At 44.0% G+C, this 24726-nt stretch overlaps 2 protein-coding genes across 2 annotated transcripts; one reads left to right on the top strand and one right to left on the bottom strand.

Moving 5' to 3' along the window:
* Positions 1–5651: 5651 nt before the first annotated feature.
* lpar5b (lysophosphatidic acid receptor 5b) lies at positions 5652–6796 on the top strand. The gene has a single exon (XM_038962184.1). It carries the CDS (start codon positions 5756–5758, stop codon positions 6629–6631), a length of 876 nt encoding a protein of 291 aa, XP_038818112.1. The 5' UTR covers positions 5652–5755; the 3' UTR covers positions 6632–6796.
* Positions 6797–7905: 1109 nt separating this feature from the next.
* On the bottom strand, positions 7906–19033 carry itm2ca (integral membrane protein 2Ca). The gene is made up of 6 exons (XM_038961935.1): positions 18835–19033; positions 16864–17010; positions 16361–16549; positions 16139–16249; positions 10885–11032; positions 7906–9176 (listed from the first exon to the last, which is right to left on the bottom strand). The coding sequence occupies exons 1-6, from the start codon at positions 18928–18930 to the stop codon at positions 9085–9087; spliced, it is 783 nt and encodes a 260-aa protein (XP_038817863.1). The 5' UTR covers positions 18931–19033; the 3' UTR covers positions 7906–9084.
* Positions 19034–24726: the final 5693 nt, after the last annotated feature.

Raw genomic sequence — 24726 nt, 5'->3', positions numbered from 1 at the left:
GTCTCTCTCTCTCTCTCGCTCTGCTTCCTCTGTCATGGTGTCTTCAAGCTCACCCATTATGCATCTGGACCTCACTTCACGTGAGAACTATGCACCCACCGAGGTGAGATGTGACGATCATTAACGCTGCAGGTGCTGTAAGGAGTACTGTATGTGGACCAGACCAACACTGTCCCAACACCCCCGCCTGGTGTATCTTGATGTACACTCAATCTCCAGAATTCAGCCCGTGCTCTTGGTTATCTCCAGCTCCTCATGTGCTACTTTCACCTGAGGATATACACACTGCAACACATGGGTCATTTCCTGACAACATAGACTCTCCTCCTATGGTAAGATCACTAATTTGTGACATTTGAATAACAGCCTCCCCTGTACTCACATCGGTCTCCCAGTTACCAGTGATCCGGATCACAGCCCCAATGTAAGTGTTGCTTTCGTCCCTCTCCTCGCCCCTACCTAGGTTTCGAATCAGAGACCCTCTGCACACATCAACAATAGTCTCCCACAAAGCATTGTTACCTATCGAATCCACAAAAGCCGCAGCCCTTGCAAAGCATGGGAAACAACTACTTCAAGGTCTCAGAGCGAGTGACGTCACCGATTGAAACGCTATTTGCGCGCACCCCGCTAACTAGCTAGCCATTTCACACCGGTTACACTCACCCTCCTTTGACCTCCTCCGACCTCCTCCTTTTCCACAGCAACCAGTGATCCGGGTCAACAGCATCAATGTAACAGTATAGCTTCCGTCCCTCTCCTCGCCCCTACCTGGGAACGAACCCCTATAAAAGAGCTTGTTCAAACCTTCATACACACCCACACACACTCACACCCTGCGCTCTCATGGCCACTGCGACTGGGCCTTTCACCCTCTCGTTACAGGTTTAGCAGGGAACCAACCCCACCCGTTTCTTATTCCCTAGAACTTACCCTTCACAGGTCCCAGCCTGCTGGAGTTTACCTTCCGGAACTTACCCTATACTTTATAGTACTAGCAGGAACCAACCTACTATATACCACAAAGCTACGACCGGTCGTAACACAATGGGCCTACTGAATAAACTCAGGCTTTCTAGGTCCGTCTCCTATAATTGTTCAGCCTACGATTCTCATCTCCCCAAGATGTCAAAATGAGTGGAAACAGGTGTAGGAACTGTGCCTACCTTGTTTGTTGCCAGCTCCTTCTCCACTGGACTCTTTTGTTTTACTACAAACGTGGTGAACCCTGCTTGCAGCGCCAGCTGTTAGGTTCTAATTCTTATGAAGCTTAACCAAGTTTATTCTGCCCAGAGCGTCAATACAGCTGCATTCAGACAAAAACATTTTCACACAAGCACTGATATTTAACCGTTCCTCATAGACTGAGTCTCCTCCTACCCATCTGTACAAACATCGTTCTTTACTGCTAGGCAGGACACTAGTGATACGGGCCATAAACCTTTATTTCTCCCTTAACTTCTCTAGGGTAGGGGGCAGCATTTTCACATTTGGATGAAAAGCATACCCAAATTCAACTGCCAGTTACTCATCCGCAGGAGATAAGATATGCATATTAATTATTAGTAGATTTGGATATAAAACACTCTGAAGTTTCTAAAACTGTTTGAGTCATGTCTGTGAGTATAACAGAACTTATTTAGCAGGCAAAACCCAGAGGACAAACCATTCAGATGTTTTTCTTTTTTGAGGTCACTGTCTTTTCAATGAGGTTTCATTGGGAAACCAGATTTCTAAGCGAATTGCTTGCAGTTCCTACGGCTTCCACTAGATGTCAACAGTCCTGAGAAATAGGTTGAGGTTATTCCTTTGTGTAATGAAGAAATACGGCCATCTTGAAGTTGAGGCGCTCCAGGTGTCCTGGAGATGCGCGTCAATCAAACAGAAGGCATGCAACATTTCATTTTAATCCTGTATTGAACACATATCATCCCGTATTCAATTTTATCGATTATTAACGTAAAAAAATACCTAAAGTTGTATTACAAAAGTAGTTTGACATTTTTTGGCAAAGTTTTACAGGTAACCTTTGAGATATTTTGTCCTCACGTTTAAGCAAGTTGGAACCAAGCAAGTTTTTCTGGATCAAACGCGCCAAATAAATGGACATTTTGGATATATATCGACGGAATTAATCGAACAAAAGGACCATTTGTGATGTTTATGGGACATATTGGAGTGCCAACAACAGAAGCTCGTCAAAGGTAAGGCATGGATTATATTTTTATTTCTGCGTTTTGTGTCGCGGTTGCAGGGTTGAAATGTTTTCTCTCTTTTGTTTACTATGGTGCTATGCTCAGATAATAGCATCGTATGCTTTCGCTGAAAAGCCTATTTGAATTCTGACAAGTTTGATTTTATATTAATTTTCATAGTAATTCATTTTAATTTGGCGCTCTGCAATTTCTCAGGCTTTTTGCCAAGTGATACAGTAGCGTCTTGCCTAAACTCGGATTTTTGGATATAAATATAAAATATAAAAAATACATGTATTGTGTAACATGAAGTCCTATGAGTGTCATCTGATGAAGATTATCAAAGGTTAGTGATTAATTTTATCTCTATTTCTGCTTTTTGTTACTGCTCTCTTTAGCTGGAAAAATGGCTGTCTTTTTCTGTGACTTGGCTCATACCTAACATAATCGTTTGGTGTGCTTTCGTCGTAAAACCTTTTTGAAATCGGACACTTTGGCTGGATTTACAACAAGTAGCTTTAAAATGGTGTAAAATACTTGTATGTTTGAGGAATTTAAATTACATTTCTGTTGTTTTGAATTTGGCGCCCTGCAGTTTCACTGGCTGTTGACGAGGTGGGACGCTACCATCCCACATACCCTAGAGAGGTTAAGGTGACCTGACCTCAACCCCCCTCCATCACTAATCCATGGCTCTCTCCCCTTATCAATGCCTGCCACATCTAATCACTTCCCTGCACTCAACACATTCCAAGCTTAGTTGCACACACTACAGTCGTGGCCAAAGGTTTTGAGAATGACACAAGCGCCAGGACCGTCTCCTAAAGTTGATTCAGCTGCGGGATCGGGGCACCACCAGTACAGAGCTTGCTCAGGAATGGCAGCAGGCAGGTGTGAGTGCATCTGCATGCACAGTGAGGCAAAGACTGTTGGAGGATGGCCTGGTGTCAAGAAGGGCAGCAAAGAAGTCACTTCTCTCCAGGAAAACATCAGGGACAGACTGATATTCTGCAAAAGGTACAGGGATTGGACTGCTGAGGACTGGGGTAAAGTCATTTTCTCTGATGAATCCCCTTTCCGATTGTTTGGGGCATCTGGAAAAAAAGCTTGTCGGGGGGAGGCAAGATGAGCGCTACCATCAGTCCTGTGTCATGCCAACAGTAAAGCATCCTGAGACCATTCATGTGTGTGGTTGCTTCTCAGCCAAGGGAGTGGGCTCACTCACAATTTTGCATAAGAACACAGCCATGAATAAAGAATGGTACCAACACATCCTCCGAGAGCAACTTCTCCCAACCATCCATGAACAGTTTGGTGACAAACAATGCCTTTTCCAGCATGATGGAGCACCTTGCCATAAGTCAAAAGTGATAACTAAGTGGCTCGGGGAACAAAACATCGATATTTTGAGTCCATGGCCAGGAAACTCCCCAGACCTTAATCCCATTGAGAACTTGTGGTCAATCCTCAAGAGGCGGGTGGACAAACAAAAACCCACAAATTATGACAAACTCCAAGCATTGATTATGCAAGAATGGGCTGCCATCAGTCAGGATGTGGCCCAGAAGTTAATTGACAGCATGCCAGGGTGGATTACAGAGGTCTTGAAAAAGAAGGGTCAACACTGCAAATATTGACTCTTTGCATCAACTTAATGTAATTGTCAATAAAAGCCTTTGACACTTATGAAATGCTTGTAATTATACTTCAGTATTCCATAGTAACATCTGACAAACATATCTAAAGACACTGAAGCAGCAAACTTTGTGGAAAGTAATATTTGTGTCATTCTCAAAACTTTTGGCCACGACTGTATATACCTTCCTCCTATAACCATTAACTTCTGGTGTAGACCCTCTAAACCTCAGCACTCCATCAGTGACATGAATAAGTATATTTCATATTCTCAGAACCCAACACTGGCCAACACATTTTCAAATCAATCATCCAACCTTCAAGTTTATGTTCCGTTGTATTCTCACTCATCACACCTGTGACCTCATTCAAGTATTGCCCTTAAGGAGGCTGAGATCCATAGAGGTTCCACAGAAGATCTCATATCTAACTCTTAACTAATCTGATCAACAAAAGGCATGGGATTTACAACCCTGAGTCTTGTAATTTATTCATACTGAATTGAAGCATACACATAATTATACATTGTTTAGATATGGACCGCTCAGATGTAATCCACCCTCTCTCAATCTAGCAGTGGCGTAAAGTACTTCAGTAAAATTACTTTAAAGTACTACTTAAGTAGTTTTTTGGGGTATCTGTACTTTACTATACTGTTTATATTTTTGACTACTTTTACTTCACTACATTCCTAAAGAAAAGAATGTACTTCTTACTCCATACATTTTCCATGATACCCAAAAGTACTCGTTACATTTTCAATGCTTAGCAGGACAGGAAAACGGTCCAATTCACTCACTTATCAAGAGAACATCCTTGTTCAGTCCTACTGCCTATGATCTGGCGGACTCACAAACACAAATGTTTCGTTTGTAAATTATGTCTGAGTGTTGTGTGCCTCTGGCGATCTGTAAATTGAAAACACAAGAAAATGCTGCCGTCTGGTTTGCTTAATATTTTTTATTTTTTTTATTTAAAAAAAAAAAAAAATTATCCCCTTTTCTCCCCAATTTTCGTGGTATCCAATCGCTAGTAATTACTATCTTGTCTCATCGCTACAACTCCCGTATGGGCTCCGGAGAGACGAAGGTCGAAAGCCACGCGTCCTCCGAAGCACAACCCAACCAAGCCGCACTGCTTCTTAACACAGCGCGCCTCCAACCCGGAAGCCAGCCGCACCAATGCGTCTGAGGAAACACCGTGCACCTGGCCCCCTTGGTTAGCGCGCACTGCGCCCGGCCCGCCACAGGAGTCGCTGGAGCGCGATGAGACAAGGATATCCCTACCGGCCAAACCCTCCCTAACCCGGACGACGCTAGGCCAATTGTGCGTCGCCCCACGGACCCCCGGTCGCAGCCGGCTGCGACAGAGCCTGGGCGCGAACCCAGAGACTCTGGTGGCGCAGCTAGCTAGCACTGCGATGCAGTGCCCTAGACCACTGCGCCACCCGGGAGGCCTTGGTTTGCTTAATATAAGGAATTTTAAATGATTTACACTTTTACTTGTACTTTTGATACTTAAGTATATTTGAGCAATTGCATGCACTTTTGATACTTATATATTTAAAACCAAATACTTTTAGACTTTTACTCAAGTAGTATTTTACTGGGTGACTCATTTGAACTTGTTACTCAAAAAGGATTCATGTTATCAAGTATCTTCAAACAGATTTGCAGATAGAATGGGAGGCCCTTGCTGAGAAGAAAAAAAGTATCCTCACTTCCTGTTTCAACACCTATTTCAACACTGTTATTTCAAAAACAGAGTTAAGAACAGCTCAGCCTTCATACAGACCGCTCTGCTAGGAGGTGGAAACCAGAGCACTGAGTTGCTGGTTTGTCGTGGTTTCGGTCTCTTTTCAGTTCACACACACAGACACGCACAGCTGTGTCTGTCTTAAAGGAGCAGAGATACAGTACAGCACCATGAACAACACCAACGATACCTTAGAGGACAGCGCTCCGGAGCTGAGTTGTGTGAATGCAGTGTATACAGTCTCTGCCGCGGTGTACGGCTGTGTGATGGTACTGGGCCTGCCGCTCAACGCCGTGTCACTCTGGGTTCTGCTCCGCCGTCACGGCCTCAAATCCTCCAGCGCTGTCTTCATGAGCCACCTGGCTCTGTCCGACCTGCTGCTGGTGCTCTCCCTGCCCACCCGGGTCTACTTCTACACCACAGGCACCTGGCCCCTGGGCATCCAGGCCTGCACGGCCACCACCATGCTGTTCCGTAACAACATCCGCTCCAGCGCTGTCTTCATCACCTTCATTGGCCTGGACAGGCTGCTGGCTGTGGTCTACCCTCTAAGAACCCGCCACATCCGCACCACCACCAATGCCTGGAAAGCCTGTGTCTTCATCTGGATCCTGATCGTGGCGGTCAACATCCCAGAGGCCCTGTACTTCATCAGTCAGATGAAGAGCTGTAACGCCACTGACAAATGCTTTGAGTTTACTCAAGAATGTGCCTTGAATGTGCAGATAGCTGGTTACGTGCAGTTCGGGCTGGTGTTCGCCATGCTGGGGGTCAACGTGGTCTCCACCGCCATGGTGTCCTGGACTCTACACAGGCACCTCAGCGATGCTGCCATGGTCAACAATAAGATGAACGTCATGCTGATCTTCACCATCAACCTTCTGATGTTTATTGTCTTCTTCCTGCCCTCCTCCATCGTGCTGATGCTCGGTATCAGGCAGGCTATCATGCCCATGTTCTGTCTGACCAGCATCAACTGTTGTCTAGATCCACTGTTGTACTGCTTCTCTTTAGATGCTTTCTGGAAGAAGAGTGTTCTGACGTAGAGGTTTCACTGGCCAGATCACATGAAAGTAGATTAGGGAGCACAGTGAGAAACGACTACCGGTGGAGATAGTTTGAGGAAACTGCGTCAACATGTGTTCCTAAATATTCCACAATTTATAGTTAAATGTTCAATTCTATTTTGCTAAATGTCACTCATTTTCTTTTTTTGTAACAGAACATCTCTTCTTCTGTAAGTTGAATTGCACTCATCTGTACTTTTAAGATGTGCTCATATAATAGGTTTTATTTAATAAACACTTTACAACCGTATCTTCATGTGATTTTGATCATTAATAAGACTGAAGTTATTGACATTTACTGAATGTAGGTTTTGTACATCGACCACAGTCCCTTTTCCAAATGTACTGACAATAACTAAGGCTTTCAATTCAGCTTTCATCCACATGCAGGGCCGGGTGCCCAACACTTCCCACTGTGAGTGGTTCGAACATCAGACAGTCATGTGAATTTGTTGATAATTCATGAGGATCCTGGCTGAGGAACCAGACAGGCAGCAGCAACCATCCAACAGCTCAGAGCCCTGCCACATGGAGGGGCATCTGTGTCCACACTATATGGCAGACAGACTGTAAAGAAGGAGTCACTATGGATTTAGTACAGGAAAGCCAGTGTAAAGGTGGCATGCAAATAAATTCATCCTTTGAGCCATTGTCTTCCAACAGGTGGGGTCAATCCTTTGCAACGCTTATCCCTCAACCATCAGAAAAGGGGAATCAACGCGGTATCTGCGAAAAGCCGCTATCTTACAAAAGACAATGCCTTTGGGCCTAAGAAAACTCTAATCAAGCAATGTATGTTGACTGGATATAGGCTATGTGAAATATGTGTAGTCTAAAAGGCTTTACATCTTGTGCTGCCCTAAGGGGAGAAGTTAGCTGGGACCTACTAAGATCTCATTTTTCATGTATAAAAACTAGGTCATACAGCTCAATTAACTGTCTGAAAATAACATACTTTTCCACTATGCCCAAACAGGTCAGTGCATGAGATTTGTTTGTACTTTCCCTTACTAAAAGACACCTCATATCATACCACAGCTGTCCACTTAAACCTACATACTGTAGGACAGTCTGGTTTCACACTTTCACCCACTGACACTTAAGGATATGATCCGTTACCTCCAGACAATGAAACAAGGCTGGTGGCACATACACAGAGCCAAAGAGAACCGGGACAGCGAAATGTCCCAATGATACCCACAATACACTAACAACTATCATTTATTTAGACAGAACAAAAGACAGAAGCCCCCGGGTGTTAAACCACTTTATTCACAGATAAGACTTCACCCGCAGACAAAATATACAGACCAGTCTAAGGTATAGATTAACAGATATAAGCTCCTTACAGCAATACTTTAGTCCAGTCTCTGACTCTGGACCAAGGCTTTAAACATGCTCTTATAAAAGATTCTAACAGTGCAGTTTTTCCATACAGAGAAACACACATGCAGGGGGGAAATCAAGACAGAATTCTACTAGAACGACTCACAGAAGCATTGATAAAGAGTGCAAATGAAGGGGGAGAGGCTCAACCTCCCCAGAAAGAAAGAACATATAATGAAGAGGTGATAAGAGGGGCATTAAAATGGAGGAAGCAACTTTCTTTGATGCGTTCACAGGGGGAAGGCCAGCTTGGCTGGAAATAATCTGGTATAATATCACATATAACTGCACACAGTAAGTGAAGAGCAAGTATTTCATGGCATGTACATGATTCTAGACTCTACTTACAATACAGGTGCAAACATGCAAAAACTAATAATGGCTAATTTGTCTACCTCACTTTGTAGGGACACTGATTCTTAAACTGACATTCACATTTTTTTTTTTTTACTTTAGTCTGATAGGGTGACTGAGCTAAAGAAGAAGACAGACCAGGTGAAAGAGAGAAGCAAGAGGGGTGCAGTGAGAAAGAAACACAGACAAAGAGCAAGAGAAAGCGATGCTGCACAACATTAGGTCGGGTGTTTGCTGAGGAACAGGATTTCTTGCCTTAGCACAGGGTCCTATTACAAAACTAACATGGACGTGCAGTAATTTCAAGAGCAGGGAAATCAATTACACTCACATTGAAAACACATGGAAATGGTTGTCTCCCCTGACAACAGAGGCCGTCACACAGTTCTCTTAAGTCGACCCCCCCATCATAATTGGCTTAGGGGTTCTGCTACAACAAACTATTTAATCCAAGGTAAATCACAGAGAAAAACATGTATTATTGCAGCCAGGAAACATCACTACTGACAATTACAAAAAGTAAGTTTAAAAAAAAATGTTTTGTAAAGAGACAGTAAAACGTATCAACAAAGGAACAAAACCATAGTTAAAGTGCAGCTGAAACGTAATTCAAAGTATCTACACAGGGATGCGCTACAGTGGCTAGAGAGGTGGCTGTGCCTTATGGTGTCGTGCCCGACGTTCATGACAGTTTACGCTCCATCACAGATGACCGTCTCAACCACAAACGTGTTCTCAAAGTGACGGATGCGATGGCAGTTCGCCGCTTCCCGTTTGTTGATGCCTACAAGTCAGACAGTGAAAGACTTTTATTAGACAAGAGAATACAGTGGCTTGCGAAAGTATTCACCCCCCTTGGCATTTTTCCTATTTTGTTGACTTAACCTGGAATTAAAATGTATTTTGGGGGGGTTTGTATCATTTGATTTACACAACATGCCTACCACTTTGAAGACGCAACATTTTTTTATTGTGAAACAAACAAGAAATAACACAAAAAACTGAAAACATGAGCATGCATAACTATTCACCACCCCAGTCAATACTTTGTAGAGCCACCTTTTGCAGCAATTACAGCTGCAAGTCTCTTGGGGTATGTCTCTATAAGCTTGGAACATCTAGCCACTGGAATTTGTGCCCATTCTTCAAGGCTAAACTGCTCCAGCTCCTTCAAGTTGGATGGGTTCTCAATTGGATTACAGTCTGGGCTTTGACTAGGCCATTCCAAGATATTTAAATGTTTCCCCTTAAACCACTCGAGTGTTGCTTTAGCAGTATGCTTCGGGTCATTGTCCTGCTGGAAGGTCAACCGCCGACAAAGTCTCAAATCTCTGAAAGAGTGAAACAGGTTTCCCTCAAGAATTTCCCTGTATTTAGCGCCATTCATCATTCCTTCAATTCTGACCAGTTTCCCAGTCCCTGCCGATGAAAAACATCCCCACAGCATGATGCTGTTCTGGTGTTCTCAGGGTGATGAGAGGTGTTGGATTTGCACCAGACATAGCATTTTCCTTGATGATCAAAAAGCTCAATTTTAGTCTCATCTGACCAGAGTACCTTCTTCCATATGTTTGGGAGCCTCCCACATGCCTCTTGGCGAACACCAAACGTGTTTCCTTATTTTTTTCTTTAAGCAATTACTTTTTTTATGGCCACTCTTCCTTAAAGCCCAATTCTGTGGAGTGTATGGATTAAAGTGGTCCGATGAACAGATACTCCTATCTCTGCTGTGTAGCTTTGCAGCTCCTTCAGGGTTATCTTTGGTCTCTTTGTTGCCTCTCTGATTAATGCCCTCCTTGCCTGGTCTGTGAGATTTGGTGGGCAGCCCTCTCTTTGCAGGTTTGTTGTGTTGCCATATTCTTTACATTTTTAATAATGGATTTAAAAAAGGTGCTATGTGGGATGTTCAAAGTTTCTGATCTTTTTTTATAACTCAACCCTGATCTGTACTTCTCCACAACTTTGTCCCTGACCTGTTTGGAGAGCTCCTTGGTCTTCATGGTGCCGTTTGCTTGGTGGTGCCCCTTGCTTAGTTTTGTTGCAGACTCTGGGGCCTTTCAGAACAGGTGTATATATACTGAGATTGTGACAGATCATGTGACACTTAGATTGCACACAGGTGGACTTTAACTAATTATGTGACTTTTGAAGGTAATTGGTTGCACCAGATCTTATTTAGGGGCTTCATAGCAAAGGGGGTGAATACATATGCACGCACCACTTCTTTTTTTTTCTTTAGAATGTTTTGAAATAAGTATTTTTATTTTATTTCACTTCACCAATTTGGCCTATTTTGTGTATGTCCATTACATGAAATCCAAATAAAAATCTATTTAAATTACAGTTTGTAATGCAACAAAATAGGAAAAATGCCAAGGGGGATGAATACTTTTGCAAGGCACTGTAGGTGGACCATTCAGACCCTGAGTGACTCGCACAACACTATACAAGGCTCTAAACCTCCCCCTCTCCATCACCTCTCCCCAACTTACGTCTGCGGGCGTGGCGCTTCAGGCGGTATGTGTCCTTGCCATTACACAGGCGGTAGATGAAGGGCCCCAGCTGGCGCATGTTATGAACCTTCCCCGTCACAACCATCTCCTCCTGGATAATGTAGGTCTGGGGAAGGTACGTCCCCTTCTAAAAGACAGAGAGGTAGACAGGGTTAGAGTTCAGAAAGAGAAAGAGAAGGGACAGGAGAGAGGAAGAACCCAAACTTCATCAAAGAAATTGGAAATACAGACATCGTCATCCTACAACAAACATGGTATGGAGGAAATGGACCCACTGGTTGCCCCCTAGGTTACAGAGAGTTGGTAGTCCCATCCACCAAACTACCAGGTGTGAAACAGGGAAGAGACTCAGTAAAATTAGTAAAAACAGGAACATTTTACATCTGTCTAGAAATGAATCTCAACAGAGAAACATTTCCTCGTGTGTGCTACCTATATCCCCCCAATAGAAACCACATACTTTAATGAAGACAGGTTCACCCATCCTAGAGGGAGAGATAAACCATTTCCAGGCCCAGGGACATGTACTAGTCTGTGGTAACCTAAATGACAGAACTGGACAAGAACCTGACACCCTCAGCACACAGGGGGCAAACACCTACCTGGAGGTGACAGCATTCCCTCCCAAATATGCCGCCCTACACAACTATGACAAAACAACCAACAAAACGGGTCACAACTCCTGTCAGCTCTGTCACACGCTGGGTCTGTACATAGTCAATGGTAGGCTTCAAGGAGACTCCTATGGTAGGTACACCGATAGCTCACCCCTTGGCAGTAGTGCTGTAAATTACTTTATCACTGACCTCAACCCAGAGTCTCTCAGAGCATTCACAGTCAGCCCACTGACACCTCTACCAGATCACAGGAAAATCACAGTCTACTGAACAGAGCAATACTCAATCATGAGGCATCAAAGCCAAAGGAACTGCACAATATTAAGAAATGCTATAGATGGAAGTAGTATAGAAACCTACCAAAAAACAACTAATTCAATTCCTTTCAGACAACTTCCTGGACAAAACATTTCACTGTAATAGTGAAGGTGTAAACTTACCAGTAGAAAACCTAAACAGTATATTTAACCTCAGCTTCCCTATCAAATCTAACAATTTCAAGTGGACAACCTAAGAACATTAACAACAATGACAAATGTTTGATGAACAATGTAAAAACCTAAGAATGAAATTCAGAAACCTATCCAACCAAAAACATAGAGACACAGAAAATCTGAGCCTACTCCTTCACTATGGTGAATCACTAAAACAATATAGAAATACACAACGGGAAAAAAAGGAACAGCACGTCAGAAATCAGCTAAATGTAACTGAAGAATCTATAGACTGTTCCAATTTCCCCAGAAGTGGTTACACTTAACTTTTCGTGTTTGTTATCTATCCAAAACGGAGATGTATGGATAAACCACTACTCCAATCTTTTTCTAATCAAATTTTATGTCACATGCGCTGAATACAACAGGCGTTACGTGGGAGGTGGTGGAGGGAGATGCAGAGAGGGAAGCTCTGAAAAAGATAATTGAAGACTATGCAGAGAGGGAAGCTCTGAAAAAGATAATTGAAGACTTCCCAGAGCCGTTTGCTTTTCTAGTTAAAGCTAGCTAATATTGTACCTGGTTGGTTAGCTCCCAGCACTGTGGCATTGTTGGCACTTTGTTCATTGTTGTTTAACTAGCTAACGTTAGCTGTCTGGGTCGTTAGCTAATGTTATGTGTGTGATCTTAAATGTTGTTTACCTAGCTAGGTTCATTGTTTACCTAGCTAGCTATATGTCTTAAGCTAATGTTAGCTGGCTGGTTAACTAGCAGACATTATTATTAGTTTCCCAGAGCTGTTTGCTTTCCTAGTTAGAGCCTAATGTTAGCTAGCTAACTAACATTGCACCTGGTTGGTTAGCTCCCATCAATGTGGCATTGTTGGCACTTTGTTCATTGTTGTTTAACTAGCCATCATTAGCTAGCTGGCTGGCTCGTTAGCTAACGTTACGTGACGCGTGTACAACACCCGTTGAATATGGCCAGTGTCAGTAAACGTCTGCAAAAAAGCTAAATTAAATTGTTGCCAGCAGAGCTGGTTAGGCTGTTTTCATGTTATCCAGAGGTAAACAAATCATCGGCCAGAGCATCAAGTGTGCGCTCCGAGATGGGTGGGGCTAAAGCTTAAGGAGGGTGTGAACGATGCTGAATGGGTTTAGACAAAGAAGAGCTCTTCACTAGATACCAAAACATTCAAAGGCCATTTTCTCAAAAGTGAGTTGACAAGTTGATCAACTTTCAAAGGAGAATTACTTTCCCATTGTTCCTCAAATGCAGTCTATGTATACCATTTTGTAGATCTGAGTCTCTACTTTTATCCAATGTAGGAAACACCATTTCACATTTTGCTACATAAAACCAAATCCAGGTGGTGAGTCACATATATACAGTGCCTTCGGAAAGTATTCAGAACCCTTGACTTTTTCCCCATTTTGCTACAGCCTTATTCAAAAATTGCTTTAAAAAAAAGTGCCATCATTCTACACACAATACACCATAATGACAAAGCAAACAGAGGTTTTTAGAAATGTTTGCTAATTTATAAAAAATAAAACTGAAATATCACATTTACATAAGCATCGAGTATTCTTGGGTATGACGCTACAAGCTTGGCAGAAATGTATTTTGGGAGTTTCTCCCATTCTTCTCTGCAGATCCTCTCAAGCACTGTAAGGTTGGATGGGGAGCGATGCTGTACAGCTATTTTCAAGTCTCTCTAGGGATGTTCGAACAGGTTCAAGTCCGGCCTCTGGCTGGGCCACTCAAGGACATTCAGAGACTTGTCCCGAAGCCACTTCTGCTTTGTCTTGGCAGTGTGCTTAGGGTTGTTGTCCTGTTGGAAGGTGAACCTGCTACCACCATCATGCCGTAGGGATGGTGCCAGGTTTCCTCTAGACATGACGCTCGGCATTCAGGTCAAAGAGTTCAATCTTGGTTTCATCAGACCAGAGAATCTTGCTTCTCATGGTCAGAGAGTCATTTAGGTGCCTTTTGGCAAACTCCAAGCGGGTTGTCATGTGCCTTTTACTGAAGAATGGCTTCTGTCTGGCCACTCTACCATAAAGGCCTGATTGGTGGAGTGCTGCAGAGATGGTTGTCCTTCTGGAAGGTTCTCCCATCTCCACAAAGGAACTCCAGAGCTCTGTCAGAGTGACCATCGGGTTCTTGGTCACCTCCCTGACCAAGGCCCTTCTCCCCGGATTGTTCAGTTTGGCCAGACAGCCAGCTCTAGGAAGAGTCTTGGTGGTTCCAAACTTCTAATTAAGAATGATGGAGGCCACTGTGTTCTTGGAGACCTTCAATGCTGCAGAAATGTTTTGGTACCCTTCCCCAGATCTGTGCCTCGACACAATCCTGTCTCGGAGCACTACAGACAATTCCTTTAACCTCATGGCTTGGTTTTTACTCTGACATGCACTGTCAACTGTTGGACCTTACAAAAAAATAAACTTTTCACATTGTCATTATGGGGTATTTTAGAATAAGGCTGTAACGTAACAAAATGTTGAAAAAGTCAAGGGGTCTGAATACTTTCCGAAGGGACTGTATATCAACGAATTGGCGAGGCCACTAGAACAGTCTGCAGCCCCCGGCCTCACCCTTCTAGAATCTGAAGTCAAATGTCTACTGTTTGCTGATGATCTGGTGCTTCTGTCCAACCCAGGAGGGCCTACAGCAGCAACTAGATCTTCTGCACAGATTCTGTCAGACCTGGGCCCTGACAGTATATCTCAGTAAGACACAAAATAATAGTGTTCCAAAAAAGGTCCAGTTCATAGGACCACAAATACAAATTCCATCTAGACACTGTTGCCATAGAGCACACAAAAAACTATACACACCTCTACTTACCTCACCACAGGTAACTTCCACAAAGCTGTGAACGATCTGAGACAAGGCAAGAAGGGCCTTTAAAAGGAGCATAAAATTCAACATACCAAGTAGGATCTGACTAAAAATACTTGATTCAGTTATAGAACCCATTGCCCTTTATGGTTGTGAGGTCTGGGATCCGCTCTCCAACCAAGAATTCACAAAATGAGACAAACACCAAATTGACACTCCACATGCAGAATTCTGAAAAAAAATATCCTCTGTTTACAACGTAAAACACCAAATAATGCATGCAGAGCAGAATTAGGCCAATACCCTCTAATGATCAAAATCCAGAAAAGAGACGTTAAATTCTACAACCACCTAAAAGGAAGTGATTCCCAAACCTTCCATAACAAAGCCATCACTTACAGAGAGATGAACCTGGAGAAGAGTCCCCTAAACAAGCTGGTCCTGGGGTTCTGTTCACAAACACAAACAGACCCCACAGAGCCCCAGGACAGCAACACAATTAGACCCAACCAAATCATGAGAAAACAAAAAGATAATTACTTGACACATTGGAAAGATTTAGCAAAAAAACTGAGCAAACTAGAATGCTATTTGGCCCTAAACAGAGAGTACACAGTGGCAGAATACCTGACCACTGTGACTGACCCAAAATTAAGGAAATATTTGACTATGTACAGACTCAGTGAGCATAGCCTTGCTATTGAGAAAGGCCACCGTAGGCAGACCTAGCTCTCAAGAGAAGGCAGGCCATGTGCACACTGCCAAAATAAATGAGGTGGAAACTGAGCTGCACTTCCTAACCTCCTGCCAAATGTATGACCATATTAGAGACACACATTTCCCTCAGATTACAAAGACCCACAAAGAATTTGAAAACAAATCCAATTTTGATCGATTCCAGTGTGCCATTACAACAGCAATATGTGTGACCTGTTGCCACAAGAAAAGGGCAACCAGTGAAGAACAAACACAATTGTAAATACAACCAATATTTATGTTTATTTATTTTCCCTTTTTCTACTTTAACTATTTGCACATCATTACAACACTGTATATAGACAATGACAATTGAAATGTATCTATGCCTTTGGATCTTTTGTGAGTAATGTTTACTGTTCATTTTATTTCACTTGTTTATCATCTATTTCACTTACTTTGGCAATGTGATCATATGTTTCCCATGCCAATAAAGCCCTATGAATTGAATTGAGATGGACAGAGGGGGAGCGAGAGAAGGACAGAGAAGGGAGAGAGAACATAATAGGTTGTGGAATATGAGAGATGGTATCTCAGAGAGAGAGAGAGAGAGAGAGAGAGAGACAGGACTTATGTTACCTTAACATTGACCAGCAGTTCCCAGAGGTTCCGTGGGGGCATGACGATGGTGGTGTTGAGCTCGATGACATAGCATTTGTCCAAAGCAATGTCATGGTAGGCAGTTAGTCCCTGGTGACATAGACAGAGAAAACTAATTAAAACTGTCAAAAACCTGGCTGATTGACTCTCCATCCTACAAGAGGTGTGTGTACGCGTGTGCATGTGCCCGGTCCTCCTCACCCTGTGAAAGTCATGGATGATGTCAGCAGGATCACTTCCTCCAAAATGGGGCACAGGCACACTGATCTGCTCATAGTTGTCTTCCAGGTAGATGCCCACGTTCTCCTCCAGCTCCTGTCTGCCTCTCAGAGGGGCGTACACAGAGTCCTCATAACGAACCCTGCAGTGGAACAGACTCTCCTCTGGGATCTAGGTCAAGGCACAAGGGAACCGTTAGCAAGGCTATCCCTAACTATCATCTTCATTATCACAGTCTCTACTATTATTAAATGTTTCATGATCCCCGACTGGGATAGAAAGACCAACGTGCTGATAACCAAATGGAACACTGATCTCCAATGTACATCATAACAACAACACCATCAGAGACAGTTACACCAGGAAGCACATTTACAAATCCCACATCAAAAGATAGGTCAATAGAGGATAGGCCTAAGTGGTATCATCAGAGTGTTGTCTCATACGGTCACTGTACTGAGACACTGTATGTAGATGCTAGGTACCTGGGGTATGAAGTAGTAGCGGTAGACATAGATGGAAGCCAACACCAGGCCAGACATGAAGACCACCAGGCCAGAGGTCAGGCAACATAGGCCGTTCAGAGGAGACCTCTGGGAGCGCAGAGGCAGAACCAGCTCCTCATCATCCTCCTGACAGGTTGACAGGGAGACACACAAGGTCACATACATGAATACACACACACACCAGGCTAGTGTCCTGTCCAGGTGGTGTACTTCTACATCAAGCTGCCTCACGCTATGAACAAACTCAGACAAAGCTTCCTTGCCCAAGGCTTACTTACTTAATTATCACCCCCCCTCCTAGGTAAAAAGGATACTCACAGCTAGTGTTTCACAGATATTCTATGGTCACATCAAGACGGGGCAGACGAAGTCAGGTTGGGTTAGGAGTATTATGTTTCTGCTCTTAGATAGAAAGATGACTACAAAAGTGAATCCTGAAACCTGCAGCTATAGTTACGGTAGGTGGAATAAATCTGCATGTTTTAGCAGGGAAACAGCAACGTGGGTGAGAGAGACAGGGATGACAGAGTGGTTAGTAACGTGGCACTTATAAGACGGAGAGTAATGCCACCCCCAGTCTCTCACCCCATCTGCCGCTGCCACACGCTCAACCGGTGTGTTGGCAGCGTGTCACGGGTTGGCTTTCTACCATCCTTTCTACCGTATATGTGCAACTACGTGGGTGGATAGGTACATTTATCCTGGAAGATGAGCTCTGTGCGTAGGAGACAAGAAAGCAAGTTATTCTTAGCTGGTACTTGGAGTGAAATTCTCCTGACATTGGTATTGCCTGCGTATGAAAACAGCTCACAGACTATCAAACCAAAAACCGTGGTGTTATGACAACCTGTGTTCAAGGATAAACTAGGAGATAAAATGAACAAGGACGAAGGGATAGACTACACATCATTTTCGCTGTCTGTGTGTGGGTGTCTGTGCGTATATATGTGTGTGTGCTCCCCACAGAGGCAGATAGCTACCAGTGTTCTCCTTCCCTGCTGATTGAGATAAGAGGGCCTTACATGGACTGAGAACATGACAATGGTCTATCTACATTTCCAACAAACGCTATAGAAGATAATGGCCAATAGGCAACTGCCAACTTCCCCTTGAGATAAAAACAGGCACACATACACCCCAATTGGTTTAGATGCATCCTTCTAACCTTTGGCTGACTGAAAGCAAAGCATATTTGATTGGATTTGAAACTGCAGGATGCTGGGGAGCGAAGCTTTCCTAGAACCACTGCATCACAAGTTGAGAACTGTAGCCTACTGATGGCACAGTGATGCTGCTTATGAAATATGAACTTGCATGGCAAGCAGTAGTAACCTCCATCTGCCATTTTGTGTGCTGCCTGTGTTTGGTAACATGTTTTTCTTGTAATCCATTCACATTTGCCAAGAGATAATTCTTCATAATCCACAGCAAACATTATAGGTTTATGCTTAAAGCAAAAACAATAACTTGATCCTCCTTGGTTTAGGTTCTTACCGCTAATAGTTTAACTCCAATGTTGACCACATTGGAGTTAAATTCTCATAGCCTAACGTTTGCCTAAATAATTGATGTTGATAAAGCTAATTTGTCTAAGAACATCCACTTAACTATGTTCAATAGTAATGTTAGCAGTTCCCCTTTGTTCACTCAATCGGCTATTTGACAAAGTGCCGACATTTCCACAAATAGCTTGTTAGCCGCACAGCATCGTTTTATTTCTTGCCAAATGACAATGGCTGCTCTGACCTCAAATAATGTTCAAATGCACCTACTGCGTTCTTCAGTGTGCCGGTACATTTCAAGTAAAATGCCCCGCAGACGCTTGACAGCCCACCGCGCGCGAGTAAATAATTATTGGAGGTAGCGCCAGCTAGCTCTGTTTTATCGAAGGGCAATGCACACAAAGCGATATCATGTTGCAACCACAACGAAAATGCATCACTAACTTACCATCGGATGGGTTATGAGAATTTCGGTCTTTTCGACATTATTCTCCTCCTTCTCGACTTTCTGACCCGCGACGGACAGGAAAGTGATCTTGACCATTGCTGTTCCTGTCAAAGACTAATCGGGTGGGTTTCGTTTCCTCTAGCTACGGTAGCTAGATCCCCTACTCGTATGTGAGCCTTTACTGTTGTTACTGACACAATGTATCTGGTTGTCTTGTTCTTCTTCGATGGGGTTTAACGGCGGTTGGAGTTAAATGTGCATTACCGCCACTAGCTGGATGGTTTATTGAATAAGAAACAAAACAATTAACATTTCGGGAAAGGGGTGAAACGAAATCATAGAAAATAAAACACGTCACACTTCTTCAATCACAGTCCACTCCAAAATACATCCCTACACAGACTCAGGGGCCTGTGCTGTAGATACATTCACTGACAGGATTTCTTGCACCGCCTTGGCTGTGAAATCACAAAGACCCCAAAAAGCTCTTACAGGGTATCTCTCGAATTTTAACTTCATGAGAATTTTTATTTATAACCTTCATTTAACAAATTCTTATTTGCAATGACGGCTAACCCATCCTAACCCGGACGTTGCTGGGCCAATTGTGCGCTGCCGCTGTGCCACTCTGGAGCTCAAAAAGGAGAGACTCTTCATCAAAGAACAGTAGCATCGATGAAGTGAACTTATTTTCTCCGTCCACCATACAGGTCAGTCGATGTCGACGTGCACCAACCACTCCATCAATGTCTTAAGTTATATCCTCTACCTTTATTTCTCGCGCCACCCCAGAAATAACCCCTTTTTGGCAAATCTGACCACAATTCTATCCCCCTGATTCCTGCTTACAAACAAAAACTAAAGCAGGAAGTACCAGTAAGGGAATTCCGAGTGGCGCAGTGGCCACTAGAGATTCTGGGTTCAAATCCAGGCTCTGTTGCGACCAGGAGAACCATGGGGTGGCGCACAATTGGTCCAGGTTAGAAGAAGGTCTGGTCGGCAGGGATGTCCTTGTCCCATCACGCACTAGCAACTCCTGTGGTGGGCCGGGCGCAGTGCTCGCTGACACGGTCGCCAGGTGTTTGGTGTTTCCAATGACACATCGGTGCGGCTGGCTTCCGCGTTAAGCAGGTCTTGTGTCAAGAAGCAGTGCAGGTTGTGTTTTGAAGGACGCACGGCTCTCGACCTTCGCCTCTCCCGAGTCCATACAGGAGTTGCAGTGATGAGACAAGACTGTAACTACCAATTGGAAACCACGAAATTGGGTAAAAAAATAAATAATAATAAAGGAAGTATAGGTAAATCGGTCAATATGGAAGTGGTCAGATGACGCTACAGGACTGTTTTGCTAGCAGACACTGGAATATGTTCCGTGATTCATCCAACGGCATTGCGGAGTATACCACCTCAGTCACCAGTTTCATCAATAAGTGCATTGACGACATCGTCCCCACAGTGACCGTACGTACATATCCCAACCAGAAGCCATGGATTACAGGCAACATCCGCACCGAGCTTGTTAGTGTGCCGCTTTCAATGAGCGGGACACTAATCCGGATGCTTATAAGAAATCCAGCCATGCCCTCAGACGAACCGTCAAACTATTTTTTTTGAAATAGCTGTTGCGCAGCAACTCACTGCCTTCCTGAAGACCTCCCGGGTGGCGCAGTGGTCTAGGGCACTGCATCGCAGTGCTAGCTGCGCCACCAGAGTCTCTGGGTTCGTGCCCAGGCTGGGCTGGGTTCGCGCCCAGGCTCTGGGTTCGCGCCCAGGCTCTGTCGCAGCCGGCCGCAACCGGGAGGTCCGTGGGGCGACGCACAATTGGCATAGCGTCGTCCGGGTTAGGGAGGGTTTGGCCGGTAGGGATATCCTTGTCTCAGTATGTAAAAAAAAATGTAATAAAATGTATGCCCTCTACTGTAAGTCGCTCTGGATAAGAGCGTCTGCTAAATGACTTAAATGTAAATGTAAATGTAAGACAAACAATGTATACGAAATGCTTCAGTCTGGTTTTAGACCCCATCATAGCACTGAGACTGCACTTGTGAAGGTGGTAAATGACCTTTTAACCTCTTGACGCTAGGGGTCAGATTTTTATTTTATTTTAAATAACGTTCCCAAGGTAAACGGACTATTTCTCAGGTCCAGATCGTAGAATATGCATATAATTTACAGATTAGGATAGAAAACACTCCAAAGTTTCCAAAACGGTCAAAATATTGTCTGTGAGTATAACAAAACTGATTCTGCAGGCGAAAACCTGAGGAAATCTAACCCGGAAGTGATTTTTTACATTTTAAATCTGTGTTTCCTTGCCTGTCTTTCTTCCATTTAAAGGGGTATCAACCAGATTCCTTTTCCAATGGCTTCCTCAGGCTGTGACCAGGCTTTAGACATAGTTTCAGGCTTTTATTTTGAAAAATGAGCGAGATTTTTCAATAGTAGTCAGGTGTCCTTTGATTAGTTCCTGCGCGCAAGAGGTGTAGCTCTCCATTATCTTTCTCTCTTTTATTGAATAGGTTACGGTCCGGTTGAAATATTATCGATTATGTTTGTTAAAAACAACCTGAGGATTGATTATAAAAAACATTTGACATGTTTCTACGAACATTACGGATACTTTTTGGAATTTTCGTCGATCGGAACGAAGCTGAAGTTTTCTGAACATAACGCGCAACCCAAATGGCGTTTTTTTGTTATAAAAGTAATATTTATCGAACAAAAATAACATTTATTGTGTAACTGGGAGTCTCGTGAGTGCAAACATCCGAAGATTATCAAAGGTAAGCGATTCATTTTATTGCTTTTCTGACTTTCGTGACCATGCTAATTTGGGGCTAACTGTTCTAGCATTGATTGATACACTCACAAAAGCTTGGATTGCTTTCGCTGTAAAGCATATTTTCAAATTCTGACACGATAGGTGGATTAACAACAAGCTAAGCTGTGTTTTGGTATATTTCACTTGTGATTGCATGATTATAAATATTTTTAGTAATATTTTGCGCCCTGCAATTCAGCGGTTGTTTAGGAAAATGATCCCGCTAAAGGGATCTGTAGCGCAGAGAAGGGCGTCAGACCGAGGCTCTGCATCTGTCCTCGTGCTCCTAGTCCTTAGTGCTGCTTTTGATACCATCGATCACCACATTCTTTTGGAGAGATTGGAAACCCAAATTGGTCTAAACGGACAAGTTCTGGCCTGGTTTAGATCTTATCTCTCGGAAAGATATCAGTTTGTCTCTGTGAATGGTTTGTCCTCTGACAAATCAACTGTACATGTCGGTGTTCCTCAAGGTTCCGTTTTAGGACCACTATTGTTTTCACTATATGTTTAACCTCTTGGGGATGTCATTCGAAAACATAATGTTAGCTTTCACTGCTATGCGGATGACACACAGCTGTACATTTCAATGAAACATGGTGAAGCCCCAACATTGCCCTCGCTAGAAGCCTGTGTTTCAGACATAAGGAAGTGGATGGCTGCAAACGTTCTACTTTTAAACTCGGACAAAACAGAGATGCTTGTTCTAGGTCCCAAGAAACAAAGAGATCTTCTGTTGAATCTGACAATTAATCTTGATGGTTGTACAGTCGTCTCAAATAAAACTGTGAAGGACCTTGGCGTTACTCTGGACCCTGATCTCTCTTTTGACGAACATATCAAGACTGTTTCAAGGACAGCTTTTTTCCATATACGTAAAATTGCAAAAATCTGAAACGTTCTGTCCAAAAATGATGCAGAAAAATTAATCCATGCTTTTGTTACTTTAGGTTAGACTACTGCAATGCTCTACTTTCCGGCTACCCGGATAAAGCACTAAATAAACTTCAGTTAGTGCTAAATACGGCTGCTAGAATCCTGACTAGAACCAAAAAATTTGATCATATTACTCCAGTGCTAGCCTCCCTACACTGGCTTCCTGTTAAGGCTAGGGCTGATTTCAAGGTTTTACTGCTAACCTACAAAGCATTACATGGGCTTGCTCCTACCTATCTTTCCGATTTGGTCCTGCCGTACATACCTACACGTATGCTACGGTCACAAGACGCAGGCCTCCTAATTGTCCCTATAATTTCTAAGCAAACAGCTGGAGGCAGGGCTTTCTCCTATAGAGCTCCATTTTTATGGAATGGTCTGCCTACCCATGTGAGAGACGCAGACTCGGTCTCAGCCTTTAAGTCTTTACTGAAGACTCATCTCTTCAGTAGGTCATATGATTGAGTGTAGTCTGGCCCAGGGGTGTGAAGGTGAACGGAAAGGCTCGGGAGCAACGAACCGCCCTTGCTGTCTCTGCCTGGCTGGTTCCCCTCTCTCCACTGGGATTCTCTGCCTCTAACCCTATTACAGGGGCTGAGTCACTGGCTTACTGGTGCTCTTCCATGCCGTCCCTAGGAGTGGTGCGTCACTTGAGTGGGTTGAGTCACTGACGTGGTCTTCCTGTCTGGGTTGGCGCCCCCCCTTGGGTTGTGCCGTTGCGGAGATCTTTGTGGGCTATACTCGGCCTTGTCTCAGGATGGTAAGTTGGTGGTTGAAGATATCCCTCTAGTGGTGTGGGGGCTGTGCTTTGGCAAAGTGGGTGGGGTTATATCCTGCCTGTTTGGCCCTGTCCGGGGGTATCATCGGATGGTGCCACAGTGTCTCCTGATCCCTCCTGTCTCAGCCTCCAGTATTTATGCTGCAGTAGTTTATGTGTTGGGGGGCTAGGGTCAGTCTGTTATATCTGGAATATTTCTCCTGTCTTATCCGGTGTCCTGTGTGAATTTTAGTATGCTCTCTCTAATTCTCTCTTTCTTTCTTTCTTTCTCTCTCTCGGAGGACCTGTTCTGTTATAATCTCCACCCGGCACAGCCAGAAGAGGACTGGCCACCCCTCATAGCCTGGTTCCTCTCTAGGTTTCTTCCTAGGTTTTGGCCTTTCTATGGAGATTTTCCTAGCCACCGTGCTTCTATACCTGCAATGCTTGCTGTTTGGGGTTTTAGGCTGGGTTTCTGTACAGCACTTTGATATATCAGCTGATGTAAGAGGGGCTTTATAAATAAATACATTTAAAACAGGCAAAGCGTCAAAACAGGACTAAGATTGAATCCTACTACACCGGCCCTGACGCTTGTCGGATGTGGCAGGGCTTGCAAACTATTACGGACTACAAACGGAAACCCGGCCGCGAGCTGCCCAGTGACGCGAGCGTACCAGATGAGCTAAATGCTTTCTATAATCGCTTCGAGGCAACACTGAAGCATGCATGAGAGCACCAGCTCTTCCGGACGACTGTGTGATCATGCTCTCCAAAGCCGATGTGAGCAAGACCTTTAAACAGGTCAACATTCACAAGGCCACGAGGCCAGATGGATTACCAGGGCGTGTACTCAGAGCATGCACGGACCAACTGGCAGTTGTCCTCACTCACATTTTCAACCTCTCCCTGACCGAGTCTGTAATACCCACGTTTCAAGCAGACCACCATAGTCCCTGTGCCCAAGAATGTTAAGGTAACCTGCCTAACTGACTACCACCCAGTAGCGCTCACGTCTGTAGCCATGAAGTGCTTTGAAAGGCTGGTCATGGCTCACATCAACACCATCATCCCGGAAACCTCAGAACCACTCCAAACAACCGCCCCAACAGATCCACAGACGATCCAATCTCTATTGCACTTCACACTGACCTTTCCCACCCGGACAAAAGGAGCACCTATGTGAGAATGCTATTCATTGACTACAGCTCAGCGTTCAACACCATAATGCCCCCAAAGCTCATCACTAAGCTAAGGATCCTGGGACTAAACACCTCCCTCTGCAACTGGATCCTGGACTTCCTGACAGGCCACCCCAAGGTGGTAAGGGTAGGGAACAAGACATCCGCCATGCTGATCCTCAACACGGGGCCCCTCA

The sequence above is a fragment of the Salvelinus namaycush genome, chromosome 23 (assembly GCF_016432855.1).
Source record: "Salvelinus namaycush isolate Seneca chromosome 23, SaNama_1.0, whole genome shotgun sequence".
NCBI classification, from domain to species: domain Eukaryota; kingdom Metazoa; phylum Chordata; class Actinopteri; order Salmoniformes; family Salmonidae; genus Salvelinus; species Salvelinus namaycush.
This window is presented reverse-complemented; position numbering and strand designations above follow the sequence as displayed.